The sequence below is a fragment of the Panicum hallii genome, chromosome 1 (assembly GCF_002211085.1).
Source record: "Panicum hallii strain FIL2 chromosome 1, PHallii_v3.1, whole genome shotgun sequence".
NCBI classification, from domain to species: domain Eukaryota; kingdom Viridiplantae; phylum Streptophyta; class Magnoliopsida; order Poales; family Poaceae; genus Panicum; species Panicum hallii.
This window is the reverse complement of record NC_038042.1, coordinates 1,774,789-1,795,248: the sequence shown is the minus strand read 5'-3', so window position 1 is coordinate 1,795,248 and position 20,460 is coordinate 1,774,789. Positions and strand designations below refer to the sequence as shown.

Here is a 20,460-nt window from a genome sequence, read left to right as displayed (position 1 = left end):
ATAACTCCGGGCGGGCTTTGATTAAAAAAAAACTCCGCGCGGGCCACAAGACGTGGTTGAAGGGCTTTGTGTTGACCAGGGCCCGTTAGTTAGTTACCTCCTTTTTCCTTTGCGATTGGGCCGCTACGCAAACTATTCCATGCGGAATTACCAGTTTACTACCAACTGCAAGCCCACAAACCGGAGTTAAGTCAGCCCTAAAGCCGGGAATAATCGGGGACCTCGATCCAAGGCCTTGCAGAAGGCCCAGCAGCAGCCCATCGTGGACGTTCCACCAACGCTCGGGCTACTGCCTGGATTCAGGGTTGCCGGGGTTAGGATTCAGGAGTGCCAGCATTCCTGGGTTGCCGGAGGGGACGGCGCCCGCCGGGGCGGTGGCGGATGGCGGGAAAGTTGGTTGAGGGTCTGTTCGGATCCAAGAAAGAGAAAGCGTAAAATTTTTGCTTTTTTGCATTTTTTTCACTTTTGGATCCAAATAACTCAAAGTGCAAAAGGGCAAATGCTACCGTAATTTTGCTAATTATGGATTAATTAGGCTTAATAGATTCGTCTCGTCATTTAGTCCTCATCTATATAATTAGTTTTTTAATTAAACTATATTTAATACTTCTAATTAGCGTCCAAACATCTGATGTGACAGGAGTAAAAATTTTACCATTTGCCTTTTTACCATTTGCCCTTGCATCCAAACAGCACCTGAGTTGGATAAGGCGGAAGCTTGCGACGACGGCGGCGGAGTCCAGGGATCTCAATCAGAATTGGAAATGGAGCTGGAATCAGTATCCGAAAGGGCAATGGGGCCCGCGGGCAGCAGTGGAAGCATGGGAGCGGCACCGACAGCCCGCGATGCTGGCTCTTCTATGATGGTACTGTAGCCTCCTGCTAAGAGCATGTACTGGGGTGCAGCTGGCTGCTGGCTGCAAGTTTTTTCCACGACCCTTACGCATCAATTACAACCAGCAGTTAAGCCTTCTCATATAATGAACTGACTATTAACGTGACTATAAATTAAATATACAAGAACTTAATGCTTGTATTGTATTTAGATTCATTGCGCAGCATATCCTTGTGGCCATCTATCAAACAAACATAGTAGTATGAAAGATACATGCTCATCCAACTTTTATGATACAACCAAAATAGATGAAATTCTGCAGCATAATTATTTCATAGAGTAGTAGGTAGCAGGTTATGTTGAAGCAATATTGCTCACATAACCAAATGACACGTACCATGACACACAACTAAGCACTACATAAGTTTTATGAAATAGAAATTGGATCAGGTACTGCCAAATCGGTTCTCAAGCAAATAAGTTACTAAATAATGATCTAAATGACAAGAGGTGCACTCCAAATATGTAGCTTCTGATCATCAGCAAGAAGTACCACTAGCGGAGTCCCCATCATGGAAAGGACCTGAAATAAAAATACATGTATTAGATATCATGTTGATAAGAAAAAAGAATAGAAATACACATGCAGTAGTAGTATACCATGGTAAATTTTGAAGGGTATGTTTAAACTTATCATAAATATGTTCAATCAAATCATTTTTGAGCTGGGTACGTTGTGGACGAGCACGGATAGCAGCTTTTCTGCGCAGCACATCAGCAAAACATATATTACCACCAACATTAACTTCAGGAGGTAGAACAAATGCTGTCCCTGGAGTTTGATTCAGGTTAATATGAATAGTATCATCATCCTTCTCATCTTCAACTATCATATTATGGAGAATCACACATGCTAGCATGATCCTAACATACTCTTTCGGTTCCATAGACACGCAGAACGACGAACAATGGAAAAACGGGACTGCAAACCCCAAAAGCACGTTCCACATCTTTCCTTGCTCCTTCTTGGAACTTGGCAAACAACTTGTACTTATCTGATTGTGGAAGTGGTATGGTCTTCATGAATGCAGCCCATTCTGGGTATATACCATCAGCAAGGTAGTAACATGTGCTATACCAATTCCCATTGACAGAAAACTGAATCTGAGGAGCTTCCCCTTTCAAAGCATCAAAAAAAAGTAGGGACTGGTTCAGCACGTTGAGGTCATTGTTTGACCCAGCAATTCCAAAGAAAGCATGCCAAATATGGAGATCCTTGGAAGCAACAGCTTCTAATATCATAGTTGGTACTCCATAGTCACCTCTAGTGAACTGCCCCCTCCATGATAAGGGGCACTTCTCCCATCGCCAATGCATACAATCGATTGATCCAAGCATTCTAGGAAAGCCACGCGCCTCATTGACTTGAAGTATATGCTCAAGATCCTCTCGTGTGGGGCGTTGTATGTACTCCCCTCCAAACACCTCAATAATCCCTTGTGCAAACTTGTCCAAACACTTCAAGGCAGTACTCTTCCCAATCTTCAAGTACTCATCAAGGGCATCTGCAGGGGTGCCATATGCTAACATGCGCATGGCTGCTGTACACTTTTGAAGTGGTGAAAGACCTATTCGACCAACACAATCTTCCCTGAGAGTGAAAAAAGGGGACCACTGACCAAGAGCATCAACAATACTATTGAAGAGCCTTCTGTTCATACGAAATCTCATACGGAACATACTCTCAGGGTAGAGTGGCTCTTCAGCGAAGTAGTCCTCCACAAGACGCTGATGAGCAGCAGCATAATCCCTTCGGATGCTCTTTCTTGGACCAAAACGTCGCTTCGACGTCTGGGCTGAGAGGGAAGTCTTGATCTTCATTGACAACCTACTAGCAAAGGAGTCTAAGCAGCGCTGCTCAGTAGCATACTATTCAAGGATCTTGGAAGTGGCTAGTTCATCGGATTCATATGAGTACGTGGATGAATCCAACATGGTTAACAGGTTGAGAAGGAAGATGAGATTGCAGGGAAGGAGAAAGAGTGTTTCTGTTTGAGCAGGAAGATGAGAAGGAAGATGTTTTATAGATGAGATGTAAGTCGACGTAAGTCAATTATTATTCTAGGTAAATGTAACTGTATTGTAGCTATGTAATCTTGACTAAATCAGCATAGACTAAATTAACAATCCACAAAATCAGCAAAGACTAGCACAGAATTTTGCAATGCACAATTTCAGCAAAGACTAAATTAATTGCACCATAGAATTTCCCAATGAATAATTTCAGCAAAGACTAAATTAATTGCACCACAGAATTTCCCAATGATCAATTTCAGCAAAGACTAAATTAACTGCAGCACGGAATTTTGCAACGCACAGTTTCAGCAAAGACTAAATTAATTGCACTATAGAATTTTCCAATAAAATTCTGTTTGAGCAGTGCAATACCTTAGTTTCCAAATAACTTCTCCCGTAGACACTTCAATGCTAAAACATGTTCAGCTCTCACATCTTCAGGCATCCCAGTTGCATCTTGTTTTAGCAACTCTCGATATGTTTCTAGCATGCCCGACTCCTTATTCTCCTTTGCTGCAAGATATGCGAGCTTTCTAGCTTCAAGGTTGTCACTGGACACACGTTTTTGTGCCTCTAACATCTCTTTGCGGCCTTCATTTGCTTTATTCTGTGCCTCTACAAAATCATGAAGTTCATCTTCAATATCTATTATACAAGCTTGAACCTTTCGTTTCCGTTTCTGCTGCTCCTTAGTTTTCTTGCCACCAATTGGCCATTCATCAACAACATTATTCAGAGAGAAATGCTCTCCAAAGTCCTCCTGATTTTCTCTTGTCTGGCTCTAAATCTTCAAGACGTTCTATATAGGCATCCCATTTCGGCTCCTTGCACAGAACCTCCCAGCAGTGTTTAAACATAAATGGACCATCATTTTTGTGTTCAACTTCATAGAGTTTTACTGCCCTGTCCATTAAATTCACATCAGATTCACCACTAGCCCACATGGCATTAGCTTCCGTCCAGCTAGCACAAAACCATGCAACTCTTTTCTTAATTCTCCCAAAACGATCCTTGACTTGCTTGAGTTGCCTTGCCCTGCTTTTAGGAACTGCACTGTTGTATGCAGCGGTAACACTCTTCCAATATTGATCATTCTTCTTGTAATTTGACTGGATTGGATCTTTTGAATTATTCAAACATGCACCAATCTAAATAAGTACCAATACAGGGATAAGAATAGTGATATATATATTAAACATGAAATTTATTATACAAGCAAAAATACATTACCAGTACAGGATCTTCCTCTTTTGTCCATGTCAAGCGCTTCTCAGTCCTACTACCGCAATTTGTGTCATCAACGACATCGATTGGCTGTGATGAACTTGCCTTGCTCATATATTGTGTAGTGCTTGATGCATTTTGCTTCAAAAAATTAACAAAACCACCCGGTGGATGCGAATCCACCCCCCCCTATAAGACATTGCCGTTCAATTGATCTACTAATTCAAGGAACAATAACAACAATGAAACAGAGAAGGTAGGGGCAGGTTATATACCATGATTGCACGTTTAGATCCTCGGCAACTGGGGCTCCAACACCGATAGGTGCCCACCAAGGGCCTTGAGTCGTTGTTGAGCCTACCATGCCTGGTTGTTGCAATCCGTTGTGCAAGTTGAACCCAGCGGACAATACCATGGGCTGTGGTAGTGGACATGGCGGGCACCAAGCTTCTGGACTAACCATGAAAGGGATGGTAGGGGGCTGACCTGCCTGACCTCCGACAGGAGGAACGGCCGGAGGTGGTGGCGCCGAGGTCCTCTTGGACTGTCGGTTCATCTCATGAAGATCCTCTGACTGCTGCGTGCTAGAGTTCGGGAGGGTGAGGATTGTGGACGATTTAGCACGATTGGGGCCGTTATGCTTCGATTTGGCGCGCGAGGAGCCGATTTGGTGCGCGGGGAATCGATTTGGCAGGAGGAGAAGGGCTGATTTGGGCGGGAATCAGTGATGGAGCACGGGATCAGGGAGGAAGAAGAGGCGCCGGTCTCGCGCCCGCAGCTGGCTGGGAGCGGGCCTTTTGTCCTCGAAGAAAACGATATAGGCGCCGCTTGTTCGGTCGCTAGCTCCATTCTCTCTCTGCCTCCGTGGGAAGTCCACGTCAGATGAAGCTGACGTGTTCGGACGTTTTGCCTTGCCATAATACCTGCTCTAAAGAAGTTCTTGGAACAAAAACATTGTTTAGAACAGAACTCTACCTGCACTTGAACTCTTAAACTTTTCAGGTGGTCCACTTTAAGTCTCACTCGGGATGAACCACTAACGATCCGAATTCCCATTAATAGGCCCATTAAGAACAGCTTTCTCCTACTTATATGCACTTCGCTATATTAATATGCGTCACTAAAGATCATATATGCACTTCGCTAAAAAAAACATACTAATTTGCACTTTGCTAAAAGGAAAAGGAGGCCTAACATCTATATTTAAACTTATTCCCTCCATTCTGTAATACAGAGCATCTTAGTATTTTTCTAGCAGATCAAGGAGATGGGAAAATGATGCATGTACCTTTATTTAATATTTTATTTTATTATTATTTTGCTGATTTTATGGACGGCTAGAAATAATTATTTTTTAAAATATTCTAGGATGTTAAGGATATTTTATACTTAGTACAAACTATGAACCCTTCGATACCTTATATTCCAGGATGGAGAGGATGGAGAAAGTACAGACTTCAAAACTCCATTGAAATCGAGGGAGGTGAAAAGCTTCACATACTCATCGCCAACCAGTAGAAATGAGTTGACGTCCCAAAAGTCAGACAAGTAAGACAATTATTGGAGATTTAGTATCCTCAGATTCTACTGCGACGATCAACTAAAATGGTCTGAAACTACCAAACCAAAATGCAAAAGACGGCGTGCATATTCCGAAACTAGTTAAGCTTTCAGCGGCTGCGTCTCGAGCCCGAAGCTGAACGGGAACATGGGGTCGTAGTGCGCGTCGCCGACGTTCATGGGCAGCTGCTCCACCGACCGGAACCACGTCCTCGACAGCTTCCCGGTGAACCCGTAGTCGCCGAACAGCACGTCGGCGACGCCCTGCCCCTCCGTCCCCGGCAGCCACGCCGCCACCAGCGCGTCGACGGCGCCCAGGTACGGCTCCACCACCAGCGGCCGCCCGGACACTAGCACCACGACGCACCTGATGCTGCCGCACACGGTCCGGATGACGCCGGGCCCCGGCGCCGGGATGGTCAGGTTCAGGTTGTCGCCGAACGTCTCGGCGTACGGCGGCTCGCCGACGACGACGACGACGCCGTAGTCGAAGCGAGCCCTGTTCTGCTGGAGGTAGCCGGCGTCGGGGTCCTTGGCGTAGACCACGTCCGTGGCGGGGTCGACGGCGCGCTTGATGCCGTCGAGGATGGTGGTCCCGGCGGTGAGGTTGTTCCCCGTGAGGCCCTGCCAGGTGATGGTCCAGCCGCCGCACTGGCTGCCGAGGTCGTCGGCGTGGCTGCCGGCGACCAGGATGCTCCCGTGGGCCTTCTTGGGCAGCGGCAGGAGCGGCTTGTCGCCGGGCTTGCCGTTCTTGAGCAGGACGAGGGACTTGCGCACGGCCTCGCGCGCCAGGTCGCGGTGCTCCTGCTTGCGGAGCTCGCCGGCGAGGCGAGGGCCCGCGTAGGGGTTCTCGAAGAGACCCATGGTGAACTTGACGCGGAGGATCCGGCGGACGGCGTCGTCGATGCGGCTCATCGGGATTGTGCCATTCTGCACCAGCAAGGTGAGGTCGTCGATGAACTCCGTGTACGTGTACGGGATCATCACCTGTGATGCACAACATGCTTGTAAGAATTGAGCAGAGATCGACGCTGGAATCTAGACATGTACTGTTGTGGACACCTATACCATGTCGATGCCGGCTAGGATCCCCAGCTTGACGGACAAAACGTAGTCCGCGTGTTGAGGGGTTGTCAACCTATCGATCCCTTCATAATCGGAGATTACAAAACCCTGAAATGGAGTTAAGCATACGTCAGACACGATGTCCAGCATAGGTTGATGTCGATGTCTTAACATTGCCATGTTCATGAAGAGTCTTGTCCTCTTGTTTGTTCATCATTGAGCATATGGTCACTAAACCATACAGCACTCACTCCTTTATTTTGAAAATTTATTTATTAAATATCTTTTTAATGTTACTATTATTTCTAAAAGTATTTAAAAATATAAATCTAATACTTTATAATGCAACCAACCAACCTTTAATAAAAATGGAGTGAATATAGTTGTTGAACAACTTTATATTAGTTAACAAAGGTAAATTGTAATGACAATGACAAACCCTGAACCGAAGTTTTGTTTTCAGGAAGTCGGTGATAAAAGGACGGTGGGTATGCATCTTGACCCCATTGAGGCTGGAGAAGGAGACCATGATAGTGGAAACGCCCCGGATGATGGCATTATAGTACGGCGGCATGTGGATGCTAAGCAGCTCGTGGAAGGTGGCTATTGTATTGTTCTCGTTGATGCCATTGATCGTTCCGCCATCACCGACATAGTGCATTGCGCATGCCGCAACATTGTGCTGCCCAGAGACGAAAGGAGCTCCAAGGCGTCCATTCGCTGGAATCTCTCCTTGGAAGCCTGATATGATGGCTGTCATCTGCTGGACGAGCTTAGGATCCTCGCTGAAGCTCTCGTAACATCGGCCCCACCTTGGATCTCTGCACACCTACATAGAAATATTAGGGATAACCAAAGATTCAGAACATTATATTTTTGCCCTAGTTTGGAACAAGGATTTTTTTTTATTTGATTTAGCAGGAACTAGACCTTTTTTCTATCAAGTTTCTACAATTAATCTTGCCTCCAAATAAGCAGCTACCTTTCTCGAAAAGGAAAAAAATATTATTTTTGAAAGCTTAAGCTGCTAAATGGCATGTGATTGTGTTCAGATAAATGAAGATGATGTTAAGGATACAGGCTTGGTTAATTACCGCAATACATGGCGCGAAGACGTAAGGGATTCCGGTTGCCCTGACCTCAAGAGCAACCGCTGCTCCAATTTTCTGCACTAGCTCTGGATCCCTATAGAATTAGATTAATTCACAAAATTGCTAAATCTTATTAGTTCCTCATATGTTTACAACTAATATTGCTAAAATCAGTTAGTAGAATCAAGTCAGACTTGTGGTTAATAAACTGTATCGAGTGCTCTCATTCTGTTGTTGGACGCGTTGATCTATACGTGAAAGTTCATCCAGGGCCTAGATAATAAGTCCAATAAGTGACCGTTTGCAATTTGAGAATTTATGGATCTAGATGATCAGTACACGAGAGAAGTTTAGGGGCTGCTGATAAAAATCACTCAAATTTCAATTTATCATCTAGAGAAATTTAGACGCTTGATTCCTGCTGCTAGTACTTCATTTGAAATCTCAACACTATCATACCGAGATCAGTGAGAGTCACGTGCAAATTTATTTTGCTAGCACGTATTAGTATTTACTACGGATGAGTACGGATAAAATTGCAACCAAGTGGATCAAGCTGAGCCGCAATCTATGCACATTTAATAAACGTTATTTAATTTGTCTCCAAGTGACAAATTAAAATTGCCATTTCACAGTTGCTTATCTACCTTGTTTATCGTGCTTTCATAAAGTTCCTATTGCACCCATCCACTAGAGTAATTGTTCGACAAAATCCTATCCCAACATGCACCTTACAATTTAAAATGAAGTTTGTAAAAACGAGTGAAAGGGAGCATTTATATGCACCTGGTGCATCCGAGGCCGACGTTGTGGGGGAAGATGGTGGCCTTGTAGATAGGGATGTCAACGGGTATAAAACCCATTAAACCAAACCTATACCCATCTGGAAAACTCATACCCATATCCGTACTCATACCCTTACCCATTTGGGTAACGGATACCCATGGGTATTCCATACCCGCCAAATTTAACTTTCAACAACAGCAAATAATTCAACAACAGCAAGCAATAGTATACATATTGTAGCAGTTACCAAGTATTAAATCATACTGAAAGATAAGAATCCATCAATACAAACATGTCCACATGTCCACGGCATCACTGTTCTCAAGGTTCAAATCCATGGTTCCGTTGTTGCCCGGCCGGGGCTTGCGTGGATGGCGGCGGCTTCGGGGAGGGCGGCCAGCGGCTGCGAGTAGGCCGACTGGCCGAGGGCGGCCGCTTCAGGGAGGGTGCCCGGCGCCTGTGAGAAGGCCGAGGGCGGTGACTTCCTAGAGGGCGCCCGGCCAGCAGCTGCGTCGTGGGCGGCGGCTTCCTGTGCCTACGAGGAGGCGGCGGCCGGCGGCTACGTGGAGGGCGACGGCCAACGGCTGCGTGGAGGACTCGAGGGCGGCGGGCGGGCGGCGACTAGCGTGGAGGACTCGAGGGTGGCGGGCCGACGGCTGCGTGGAGGACTCGAGGGCGGTGGCCGACGGCTGCGTGGAGGACTCGAGGGCGGCGGCTAGCTGCGTCCTGCTGGGCACCGCGCCGCCGTGACCCGTGAGCCGTCGGGCTCGGGCAGGCAGGGGGCAGGGGCAAGGGAGTGGCCGGGTGGGTTAGGGTTTAGGTTTTCTTTTTATATTTGGGTTTGTTTGGCCAGTTTTTTTTATTTGTTGGGCTAAATTAACATCTAGGCTAAAAATAAATGGATGGATGGGTAAACGGGTATGGATACCTGGTTTCTATACCCATACCCATCGTACCCATTGGGTACAACTTCATACCCATTTTTATACCCATGGGTTCAAAAATTTTCCATACCCATCCGCTAATGGTATTTTTACCCGTCGGGTAACGGGTAACGGGTACCCATTCACATCTTTACTTGTAGACGTTGCTGTGGCCGTGGACGGCGTCCATGCCGTAGAGCACGGGGATCCCGAGGCGCGAGGACAGGGCACCCCGTTGGATCTCGTTCACCATGCGCACCCACTCGGCTGGTGCCGCATTGGGTGACGGGGCGCTGCCACCCCCGCTCAGCACGCTCCCGCACATCCATATGATGCGTCGTCGTTGTCCGACTACTTCTTCTCTACTGAACCAGCATGTGTTTTGCATTGATAGCAGCAACAAAGAATTTTCTACATCGGGCAGTTCATGCTATCCGTTTGAAACATTTTTAGCTTGGCTACCCTCTTAATGAAACATGTGCTAAAAAAATACTTTTGGCTACTTCCAAATATTGGCGATGCGCTTGCTAGAAAGAGAGAGAAAGAAAGTGCCAGCTCTTGATATGCCGTGAAATTAAATGCTACTTGTCGAACCTATAAAGCAACAATATGAAATCATACACCGGAGGGGTAATTTTAAACACGAATCCATTTGCCTTCTGGTTGGCGTCACTGTCTTGGAAATGTAAATATGAAACCTATTGTTCGAAATTTCAAGTGGTCCAATGCATCTCTTAACGAGATTTATCCTATTCGTCTTCATGTACAAGTTGACTTTTTTTTAGTTCAAGTTTCGTGAGGTAATATAAAATGAACATCTTCCGCTTGGTTATTAGTTCAAGATTACCAAGAAGAAGTTTTTGAAACATTAGCCTTGCAGTATAAGTACAGAAACATAACCTAAAACTGTTGTTCCAACGTGCATTTATGTTTCCAGCAAGCATCGCAGTAGGCTGAGCTTATGTACACGGTATCACTTATCAGTATGCATACACGCTGGTTGTACACGTACCTATGAAGTAGTGCCACATGCCGTCAGCAGTGGCGTTCTCCCGCTCGATCTGCGACATCTGGCCGATCTTCTCGGCGAGGGTCATCCGCCGGAGCAGGTCGTCGATCCGCGTGTTCAACGGCTGCGACGGGTCCTTGTACTTGGCGCCGCCGTACCGGTGCTCATCCCCTCCTCCGCCTGCGGCCGCCATTGCCGCCGCTGCAACGGCACAAGCGCAGCACCACCACAAGATCAACGTCGCCGCAACACGGGCCCAGCTGCGGCTGCGACTCTTCTTCACCCCCATGGCTGCCTGTCGGCCAGCAGCTCAATGCAGCTCCCAAGCTCCGGCGGTCAAAATGCTCGGCGTCAATCTGTTCTTACCAAGGACATTGTTAGTGCATCAGAAACAAGAGCAGAGATTATCTGCACAACTAATCTCATGGGGAAGAAGCAAAGGGAGGAGGTAGCAGTTACCACTTACTACTACACAGTGTCTAACTGCTGGAGCTTGAGCTTGAGCTGTATCAGCGTCATTTTAATTTCAGATCACGATATGCAGAGCCAGGGGTGTCCATTCAGCTTATAAATATTGGAAATAATCGTAGTCTCTCTTTTCTTGGTGATCTATTGCAGTATTGCACCTCGAATCCTCGATGTGTAGATTTTCTTATTATGTTACTCCTAGTCAGTACAGTGAGAACTGAGAAGTCCAGTTATTGTGTACTTAGGTGCCCAAGTAGTCCTTTGAGGGGTCTTCCTGGCTTGTATTACCAAGCATTCTAGATTTCTAGTAATAGTAGTTGCTTGCTCTGCACTTCTTGAATTGTTAGGCAATGTGTGATGATGACTTTGGGTTACTAACTTACTATGTTATTATATGTGCACTACTTGCGCTTCCAAGTTTGTTTGTTAACCTGAGCTTCTTTTTTGGTTGTGGATTTTAGCACTATCTTTACATGACAGGTGTCGAATATATGCTATTTACTGAATTTTTACCGAATTGTTTACAAAACTATATATGCATTTTACTGAACTGCATATGAAAATTTTGTTCCGGCATACCCTATACAAAAATCCTAGCTCCGCCACTGGATTAGCGTGCATCTTGACCCTGTTCCAGCTCGAGTACGAGACCATAATGGTGGAGACGCCCTGGATGACGGCGCTGTAGTAGGGCGGCATGTGGATGCCAAGCAGCTGGTGGAAGGTGGCCATCGTGTTGTTCTCGTTGATTCCCCTGGTGGTGCCGCCGTCGCCGACGTAGTGCTTCGCGCACGCAGCCACGTTGCGCTGGCCGGCGATGAACGGGGCGCCTCGCCGGCCGCTCGCCGGGATTTCTCCCTGGAAGCCCGAGATGATGGAGGTCATCTGCTGCACCAGCTTGGGGTCCTCGCTGAAACTCTCATAGCACCGTCCCCACCTCGGATCTCTGCACACCTACAAATTTTTTAAAAAATAAACAAGGATGGCATCAAAAGTCCATTCTTTTGCCGCAAATTTGGATTACAATTGGTGAAATTACAAGGCTTAATTTTAGCATTATTACGTACCGCCAGGCATGGAGCGAATATGAAGGGGATTCCGGTGGCCCTGACCTCCAATGCAACCGCTGCTCCAACCCTCTTTGCGAGCTCAGGGTCTCTGAACCAGTAAACTACGCTTGATGAACATTTTTTTTTGCCACACCACCACTAAATTTATTTTCTTTGATGGCCTATTAAATTTCTTTGATGATAGAATAGAACAACCAGGAATATTATTTGAATTATGCAGCATTGCGTACGGGAAAGAGTAATCCAACAGCTGCTTTATCAAAGTTGTTCTATCATCCTGGAATATTTGTCTAGGTGCGTAGAAAGAGGTTGTAGGTGAGTTACGTGCAAGGATTAAAAAAAAGATCGAGACAAGCTGTAAGCTGTACATGTATCTATGTAGCTTGACGTACAATGATTCACATTCTAATCCAGCTATGTCTAAGTTTGGACCATGACGAGCCTGGCTCATATATTGTGTAACAAACTCTATTTTCTTCTAATATAAAGATACGTAACTCTTAACTCTTCTGTGTATTCGAGAAAAAAATATATTTACAAACAATGATGGAGCTAAGATTGAGAGAGCCCTAGTCCTACTATGTCGTCTATGATAGTTAAGGTGTCTCGCACTACCTCAACCTATATACAAAGAATAATAAACCCGTTATGCAGGAATCCTTCACGTGGTAGTTGGACCAGTATGTAGCTAGTCTGTATATCGATGCCAGCTGCCAAGCATCAGCATGTGGGCACTACTACAGATCTTGGATCTCAGTAGCAGTGCTAGCTTTCTCTACTAATTTGGGGGGTATACAAAGACTCGGATCGGCCAATGCAAAGTTTACTAGCTAGCTAGAGAGCTACCTACCTGGTGCAGCAGAGGCCGACGTTGTGCGGGAAGACGGTGGCCTTGTAGACGTAGCCGTGGCCGTGGACGGCGTCGATGCCGAACATCGCGGGGATCCCCAGGCGCGTCGACAGCGCCGCGCGCTGTATCTCCTCTACCATCTCCACCCACGCCTCCGGCGGGGCGTCCGCCGCCGGCACGCTGCCGCCGCCCCTCAGCACGCTCCCTGCAGAGCCATGATGATGCTTTACCCGGCCATGGGAGGCTGCTGTGTGCGCGTAGCGAAGAACCTACCGCGCGCGGCGGAATTCGAGAATTTAATTTCCAGCTAGCTACGCATCTATGAAGTAGCTGCTGATGACGCCGGCGGTGGCGTTCTCCTGGTCGATCTGCGACATCTGCCCGATCTTCTCGGCGAGCGTCATCCGCCGCAGCAGGTCATCGACCCGCGCGTTCAGCGGCTGCTTGGGGTCCTTGTACTTGGCGCCCCGCTCCCCTCCGCCTCAGGCCGTCGCGGCCGCCGCCGCCGCCGGAGAAGCGCAGCCACAGATGAGGTGAATAAGCAACACGAGCGAGGCAGCAGCAGCTACCAACCTGCCGCAGCTGCTACCAGTGCCACCTCCAGGGACCCCCATGGCTCAGTTCTGATGTTGGCGGTGTGGCTTCTTGAGCTGCAAAGCAACAAGAAGCATACACAGTTGACACCTAGTATATGGCTTCAGTGTGGACTGGAGTTCCTGGCTTCCTCTTGCTCTTGCTTTGTATTTGTGGGCATGCTGAGTCAGAGTGACCAAGTATCCATACAAAGGGGGTTTGGTTTGAGGAACCACCCATTAATTTGGTGGGATGACTATATCTGATAAACTAACATTTACCTCGTGAGCTATGATGTGGTGATTTTTTCAATCTATTCCATTTCACAAACCAAATAAAAAGTAGACGATGACCACCCCATTTTTTAAACCAAACACAACCTTAGGAAAAGTATATTGCTACACGATAGCGGTCTCATAGGATATCTCATGCACACTTTCAAGTAGGATTTTGATGACATGGAGGAGAAAGTGGGAGGAGAGAGAACGAGGTGGTTGCTTCGCGAAACAACCGCCTTATAAGCTAAAATTAAGAACTATGAGATGATTTTATCACCATTGCACGAGTTGTTATTGTTATACTACTCACAATATTCTTTTTTTTATTTCATAAATTAAGAAATATGGTATACTATGAGATAATAGAAAGATACAACCCATTGTAGAGGTTGTCTGTTAAATCGTCTCAAGCTGATGTGTCATTGCATGAGACCGCCTATTAGACGACTCCAATGTGCCCTTAGCGTTATTTTATGGACATACAAATTATAAAATGTTCAAGATTCCTTTTTAGATAAAATGCTGCAGTTTTGTGACATATAGTTAACTCATCGACAAGTGGCTAGTATGATGAGTTTGCTATAGCCAAAGTAAACTCTTTATAGTGTATATGCTAAGACCATGTCTAAAAAAGGAGTTTCCTATAGCCAAAGTAAACTCTTTGTAGTGTATGCTAAGACCATGTCTAAATAGAACAACAATTGATCCTATCAACTTGTGCACGCTTCACTACTCTATGCTATACGGTATATCCATTAAAAAAACCTTAATAGGTAATTATTCTAGTTTAAGGCATGGTTCTTTTAATTTAATTCCCACATATTGAGGCTTCTTTTTATTTATGCCATGCTTGTTGGCCACAGCTCAAGTAAGATTTGGCAAGTTGTTGCAAGAGATTGACTAACGGTAGGTCTCTGGTTCACCGTGAAATCTTTTTTCCACGTACGCCCTTAGCACGTTTTTTCATTAAGAGAAGGTTCACCACAAATCTTATTTGGACAAAACCTACCATAAGGTTAGCCATCTAAATGATGCTCTCCATTGCAGTACAAGCACAAAATTAAACATTGCCAGTGATGTGACATTGAAGCATCAAGATCGAGGGGATTGACAATGGCGATGCAAGCCAATCACTTCCCTCTAAACAAAGGAGAGAAGGCTCAGCCAATCACTAGTTTCAAATGAACAAGAACACAATCATGTCGCTAAAGAGAGACCACTTAATCATTCAGAATTCAGAACTTCAGATACACTGCTACATAGATCAACTAAACACGGACTAGCTATGGAAAAATGAAACGACGACATAATAATGTTCCGGAAGCAATTAACCAGCGAGTCTTCTCTAATCTGTCATCAGGGGTCTGTTTGGATTGACGATTTTTCACCGTTAAGTCTTAAGAATTTAGCTTAAAATTGAACTAACTCTCAAAACTTCCAATGAGATACCGTGAACCCAAACACCCTAATACTTCGATGGCTGCGTCTCGAGACCGAACCCGAACGGGAACAGGGGATCGTAGTGCGCGTCGCCGACGTTCATGGGCAGCTGCTCCACCGACCGGAACCACGTCCTTGACAGCTTCCCGGCGAACCCGTAGTCGCCGAACAGCACGTCGGCGACGCCCTGCCCCTCCGTCCCCGGCAGCCACGCCGCCACCAGCGCGTCGATGGCGTTCATGTACGGCTCCACCACCAGCGGCCGCCCGGACAGGAGCACCACGACGCACTTGATGCTGCCGCACACGTTCTGGATGATGGCCGGGCCGGGCGCCGGGATGGTGAGGTTCAGGTTGTCGCCGAACTGCTCGGCGTACGGCGGCTCGCCGACGACGACGATGGCGTAGTCGAACCGGGCCTTGTTCTGCTGGATGAAGCCGGCGTCAGGGTTCTCTGAGTAGACCACATCAGTGCCAGGGACCACAGCACGCTTGATTCCGTCGAGGATAGTGGTCCCGGCGGTGAGGTTGTTCCCCGTGAGGCCCTGCCAGGTGATGGTCCAGCCGCCGCACTGGCTGCCGAGGTCGTCGGCGTGGCTGCCGGCGACCAGGATGCTGCCGCGGGCCTTCTTGGGCAGCGGCAGGAGCGGCTTGTCGCCGGGCTTGCCGTTCTTGAGCAGGACGAGGGACTTGCGCACGGCCTCGCGCGCCAGGTCGCGGTGCTCCTGCTTGCCGAGCTCGCCGGCGAGGCTAGGGTCCGCGTAGGGGTTCTCGAAGAGACCCATGGCGAACTTGACGCGGAGGATCCGGCGGACGGCGTCGTCGATGCGGCTCATCGGGATGGTGCCGTTCTGCACCAGCAAGGTGAGGTCGTCGATGAACTCCGTGTACGTGTACGGGATCATGATCTGAAACAAGTATACGCACAATATAAATATGTTTTGACAAATAATCATCTTAACTAGTAATCTGCTCAAAGTAGATTTGAACGTTGGATAAATGCATTGACTGTAAATGTAATTGGTACATTTTTTAAAAGGCGAGCATGTTGTTTTAAGGTTGAAACCTCATTGTGGTCAAGCGACCATTACCTTGAAAATTAAAATTTTCTGTTATACAAATTTGGCATCATGAGATTCATATTCGAAAGTAGTCTATATATATTTCAATCACATTTTGTAAGAAAAAGAGAATTTCATGGTCAGAATGTAGCATCCTATTATAGATTGCGTTAAATTAAAAGAGTTACACTTTATATTTACAAATCCAGAGACTATTTAATTGCCATGTCAACATTTTGAAATGGGGCTACCAGTAATTACCAAGTCAACATTTTGAAATAGTGGAGTGACTATTTAATTAGCATGTCAAATTTTTGAAATGGGAGGACTATTCAATTACCATGTCAATGCCGGCGAGGATCCCCAGCTTGATGGACAGAAGGTAGTCAGCATGATCAGGGGTTGTGATTCTGTCAAGTCCTTGCCAGTCCGAGATCACAAAACCCTGCAAATGTAGGTCCAAATTAAGGTAAATTTGACGATACGCGCGCACACACACAAACACATAATCATATATATACCGAACCGTTTCATGTGAAATTCTTATCGCTGTGTATCTGGACAATATGACGTCCAGGTGCATACCTAAAATTGCATTTTTTTTGTGGAACAGAATAGTACTTTGCAACGTACCCTGAACCGGAGCTCCTTTTTTAGGAAGTCAGTGATGAGGAAGTGGTTGGAGTGCATCTTGACCCCGTTCCAGCTCGAGTAGGAGATCATCACGGTGGAGACGCCCCGGATGACGGCGTTGTAGTAGGGCGGCATGTGGACGCTGAGCAGCTCGTGGAAGGTGGCCACCGTGTTGTTCTCGTTGATGCCCTTGGTCGTGCCGCCGTCGCCGACGTAGTGCTTGGAGCACGCCGCGACGCTGCGCTGCCCGGCGACGAACGGCGCGCCCTGGCGACCGCCGGCGGGGATCTCGCCCTGGAAGCCCGAGATGATGGAGGTCATGCTCTGCACCAGCTCCGGGTGCTCGCTGAAGCTCTCGTAGCATCGGCCCCACCGAGGGTCTCTGCAGACCTGCACACATGATTCAGAGTAGTATGAAATTCATTTCTTCTGGATATCTTTCTAATGCCATGAGTTATATATACAGAAAAGTATCATAAATATAGAAAGGTTAATATTTTTGAATTGTTTTCAAGACAGATACGTTATACCTTTTAAAAAAAATTAAAGTTGTTGACTGCACATAACTTAAAATAATTCACTATCTTGTGAGTTGTGACTGTAGGAAGAAGTTAATTAATTTTAAGATGTTAATGATATGATCTACATACCGCAACGCATGGAGCGAAGACGTACGGGATACCAGTGGCCCTAACCTCCAGTGCGACTGCAGCTCCAATCCTCTTTGCTAGCTCTGGATCCCTGCAACCAGACTTGTGGGTTATCCATGTAATAAACTTGTACTAAACTCCGATTGCTTCCTCTCTTAAATGATATAGCAGTACTCCTGCTGTTTTTCTAAAAAAAAAAGACTTGTGGGTTACTTTTAACTTCCTCATGATGCTCTCATACATCTAACAAATATTTTCATTGGCGTAGAAAAAATGCATCGATCTGCAACTGAGCCCACCAATCATTTTTTTTCTTGTTCCGGCCAGATTCGTTGCCATTACCTTACTTTTTGATGCATATTTTCTTTTTAATTTGTTCGAATGCACGGACATTTAACTAGTGTACCACATAATAAGTTCATAGGTCATTTACACATGAAACCACTAGCTCCACATATGTGGATCGCTAATTAACTAGATACAATATTACCATCATAAAAGTATAAGGCCAGTCTCAATAGGAGTTTCATAGCATTAAATTCTATGTCATATCATCAATTTTGCTGACATGGCGAGAAGAGAGAAGAAGAGAGTTTCATAGGATGCGAGATGAGTTTCAACACCATAAAACTCATCTGGCATAGTTTCATTGCTCCTAGTTTTAGTAAATGTGCCGTGAAACTATGCACTGACACTGGCCTAAATAGATATAAATTATTGATGGATATGGCCAACAGACAAATTAAAAGGTCAACTCTCTTAATGCCGAGCACTGGAACGATGTGTGTCAATAATCCGAACCTCGATCTTACCACTACAGAGTCAATGGATCAGATGGATGTGGTAGTAATTTATTTTGAATATACAAAGACTATTGTGGGATTGGACGTACGGGAGTGATCAATCGATGGTGATGATGATTATCTATACCTGGTGCATCCGAGGCCGACGTTGTGGGGGAAGATGGTGGCCTTGTAGACGTTGCCGTGGCCGTGGACGGCGTCGATGCCGTAGATGATGGGGATCCCGAGGCGCGTCGACAGCGCCCCGCCTTGCATGCCGTTCACCATCTTCGCCCACGCCTCCGGCGGGGCGTTCTTCGCTGGCACGCTGCCTCCGCCGCTCAGCACGCTCCCTGCATGCATGCTTGGCAAGTTCAAATGGTATCCGTATTTTAAAAGATTATTATATTTTACTATGTGATAAGTCACGGTCTCGTTGACTCGATCAGTAAACAATAATGATGAACTTGAGGGCTACCACTACTAGTTTTAAACAAATCCAGAAGCACCGATACTCGTGTAGATACTCTAATATGTGCACTTTCCTCTGACTAGTTTTTATACAAAAATATATAAATATCTTCAAAATTAAACTAGTTTCACCAGGTATTTATTGGTATTAAATCTGTTTATAACCTTGGTCAAAAGTAGATAAGTTTGATTTATGACTAAGGAAAAAGCTGAAACAACATGTAATTTAATTTGGAACGGAAAGGATACATATATGCATGCCCCTACGTACCTATGAAGTACTTGTTTATGACGCCGGCGGTGGCGTTCTCGCGCTCGATCTGCGACATCTGCCCGATCTTCTCGGCGAGGGTCATCCGCCGGAGCAGGTCGTCGATCCGCGTGTTGAGCGGCTGCGACGGGTCCTTGTACCTGTCTCCGCCGGCGGCGGCGGACTTCATGGGCAGCGCCGCCACACAACCGCACAGCTGCAGCAGCAACAGGCAGGCAGCTGCTGCAGTGGCCACCCTGCTACCACCACCTGGGACCCCCATAGCTCAGGCTGCTCAGCTTCGATGTCGATCTCGATCTAGCTATGACGACCTGCAATGTGGCATCATCCAGCAGGTTCACAGTCAACAATGCACACGAGATCACATCGAAACCATGCAGAGAAAAATCAGAGAGCTTACAGAGAGAATGTAGTGAGCACGAAGTGTGGGGGGCTGTGTGGTGGGGAGTGGAGTGCCGCTGCTTGGAGTGTATTTAAGGACAGGTTAGTGAGCAAGCGCTCATTCAGAGTGTGTGGGATAGATGTGTCACTCGATCGTGTTAGTTTGAGTCGGATTCTGAACTCTGAACATGTAAATCATATAAAATAATGTCCAGATTTCTGACGTACTAGCATTTACTCTACCGACAAGGGGCTGCGTTTTTTTCTGCGGGTAATAATGAACAAGGGACTGCTAATAATATGATATGATGAGCAACTGGGTCCTATCAACTTGTGCACACCTAGCTCACGACACACTATGGATAGGAGTACTGCACTGGAAGATGATCGAGAAGCTGCAATGATCGAGAGACAGATTGTAGTGTATGCTAAGACCAATGCCTACAAGATAGAAATTAAAAGAGAGAAATTGAGTAGCAAGTTGGTTCATCAAGCAAGCGTTCCATCTTGAACGTGGGCTTTACACACCAGCTAGGCACATCGAGACATCTGTTAAGTTCCTGCCATAGCGAGTGTTTCTTACTAATACAAAGTCAAAGCAAACCATGGCAATGCAAAAATAATAGCTTGATCCACATCGATCCATCACTAGCCGCCCACGCTATACATTATATTGGTCCGGATCGTGGATCGAGGAGAGATCGCGATCGGACGGAACTGTTTCTAGCGCTCACTGCTCGCCTACCTGCACGACCGTTTAGCCCGTGTACACGCCGTGTAAACGCTATACAGTGGCTAGCTGTGTTCGTCTAATCAGTTGTTTACCTCATTTAATAACCGTTTAAATACCGTTTAGTCCGAATAAATAGCTAAATGGCAGGCGACCGACTGTTTAACATTTACCATTTAGGCTAACACTCCAGCTTACTCCACCACAGATACAGATCAGATCTTAATTGAAAAG

At 46.3% G+C, this 20,460-nt stretch overlaps 2 protein-coding genes and 2 pseudogenes across 2 annotated transcripts; all 4 read right to left on the bottom strand.

Annotated features, from left to right (window-relative positions):
• Positions 1–286: 286 nt before the first annotated feature.
• On the bottom strand, positions 287–2,716 carry LOC112884012 (annotated as a pseudogene).
• A 3,065-nt stretch (positions 2,717–5,781) lies between these two features.
• Positions 5,782–10,672, bottom strand: LOC112872765 (annotated as a pseudogene).
• A 61-nt stretch (positions 10,673–10,733) lies between these two features.
• Positions 10,734–13,361, bottom strand: LOC112884003 (beta-glucosidase BoGH3B-like). Its single transcript, XM_025949288.1, has 5 exons — positions 13,292–13,361; positions 12,958–13,162; positions 12,105–12,195; positions 11,617–11,991; positions 10,734–10,925 (listed from the first exon to the last, which is right to left on the bottom strand). Exons 1-5 carry the CDS (start codon positions 13,359–13,361, stop codon positions 10,734–10,736), a joined length of 933 nt encoding a protein of 310 aa, XP_025805073.1.
• A 1,649-nt stretch (positions 13,362–15,010) lies between these two features.
• Positions 15,011–19,553, bottom strand: LOC112894570 (beta-glucosidase BoGH3B-like). Its single transcript, XM_025962326.1, has 7 exons — positions 19,516–19,553; positions 19,116–19,426; positions 18,522–18,726; positions 17,592–17,682; positions 16,942–17,331; positions 16,649–16,753; positions 15,011–16,155 (listed from the first exon to the last, which is right to left on the bottom strand). The coding sequence occupies exons 2-7, from the start codon at positions 19,375–19,377 to the stop codon at positions 15,274–15,276; spliced, it is 1,935 nt and encodes a 644-aa protein (XP_025818111.1). The 5' UTR covers positions 19,378–19,426; positions 19,516–19,553; the 3' UTR covers positions 15,011–15,273.
• Positions 19,554–20,460: the final 907 nt, after the last annotated feature.